At 41.3% G+C, this 1,442-nt stretch overlaps 1 protein-coding gene across 1 annotated transcript; it reads right to left on the bottom strand.

The window, feature by feature from the left end:
- Positions 1–585: 585 nt before the first annotated feature.
- On the bottom strand, positions 586–1,062 carry LOC145632758 (uncharacterized). Its single transcript, XM_081685096.1, has one exon. The coding sequence runs from the start codon at positions 1,060–1,062 to the stop codon at positions 586–588; it is 477 nt and encodes a 158-aa protein (XP_081541222.1).
- Between the last annotated feature and the right edge of the window lie 380 nt (positions 1,063–1,442).

Here is a 1,442-nt window from a genome sequence, read left to right as displayed (position 1 = left end):
GAGATTGAGCAATGTCTTTTCACCGGCCAACGACATATCCATGTTTCGCTCCTTAATAGCCCACCAAGCTTTATATTCCAATTCCACCAGCATATGACAAGGCTTCCCATAGACTAATCGATAAGGGGTTGTATCAATTGGAGTCTTGTATGCCGTTCTAAGAGCCCATAGCGTGTCATCGAGTTTGAGCGACCAATCCTTCCCCGATTTGTCCACCATCCTTTCAAGAAGAGTCTTGATTTCTCGATTTAACACATCCACTTGCCCTTGAGTTTGAGGATTGTAGGGAAGACCAACTTTGTGATGACCTCCATATCTCTTGAGAAGAGCTTCAAATTAATTTTATCGAAATGGGAGCTTTCATCAAAAATTAACACCCTTGGAACCCCAAATCGAGGAAAAATGATCTTCTTTAGAAGCTTTAGCACAAACTTATGATCATTGGTAGGAGAAGGTCCGGCTTCAATCCACTTAGTCACATAATCAACGGCTACTAAGGTATATAAATTTCCACAAAGTGGACACCCCACACATCAAAAGGCTCAACTTCCAAAATGTTTTATTGAGGCATTTCATATCTCTTGGTTATGCCACACTTCTTTGACACCTATCGCATCTCAACACAAATTTGCGAGCATCCTTATGTATCGTCGACCACCACAAGAGAGATTGGGAAATCTTTGCCATCGTCTTGTCAACTCCGCCATGACCTCCACATTGCAACAAGTGGCAATGCTCAAGAACTCCATTAATTTCATGGTCTAGCACACATATACGAAAAAGACCATCTCCACATTGTTTGAAAAGGTATGAGTCATTCCAAAAGTACCTCTTTGCCTCCTTGAAAAACCGTTTCTTTTGTTGAGAAGAGAGTTCTGGGGGAATGACCCCATAAGCAAGAAAATTTGCCATGTCGGCATACCATAGGCTAGATGCCGAAGCAATAGCCATAAGAGTTTTAAATATCATTTCCTCATTGATTGGCACATCCTCCTTGTTCTCAAACGGAAGCCTAGAAAAATGATCCGCCACATAGTTCTCCGCTCCCTTTTTGCTCCTCATTTCCATGTGAAAATCTTAGAGGGAGAGAACCCAACGAATAAGTCGTGGCTTTGCTTGCTTCTTAGTCATAAGATATCGAACCGCTATGTGATCCGTGTACACAATCACCTTAGAGCAAATAAGATAGGATCAAAACTTGTCAAATGCAAACACCACCGCTAACCTTTCCTTTTCCTTTGTAGTGTTGTTCCTTTGAGCTTCATCAAGAGTTCTAATTGCATAGTAGATGACATATGATCTTCCTTCTTTCTTTTACCCAAGCAAAGCACCTACTGCAAAGTCACTAGCATTGCACATTAGCTAGATGATATATGAGCTGCCTTGAGCTTGTAAAACGCCTCAAGGCAAGCCTCATTGAAGCTAAAAACAACATCCTTTTT

The sequence above is a fragment of the Chenopodium album genome, chromosome 5, assembly GCF_948465745.1.
Source record: "Chenopodium album chromosome 5, dcCheAlbu1.1, whole genome shotgun sequence".
NCBI lineage: Eukaryota > Viridiplantae > Streptophyta > Magnoliopsida > Caryophyllales > Amaranthaceae > Chenopodium > Chenopodium album.
Note: the sequence above shows the minus strand (reverse complement) of the source record. Positions and strands in the feature narration are given on the sequence as shown.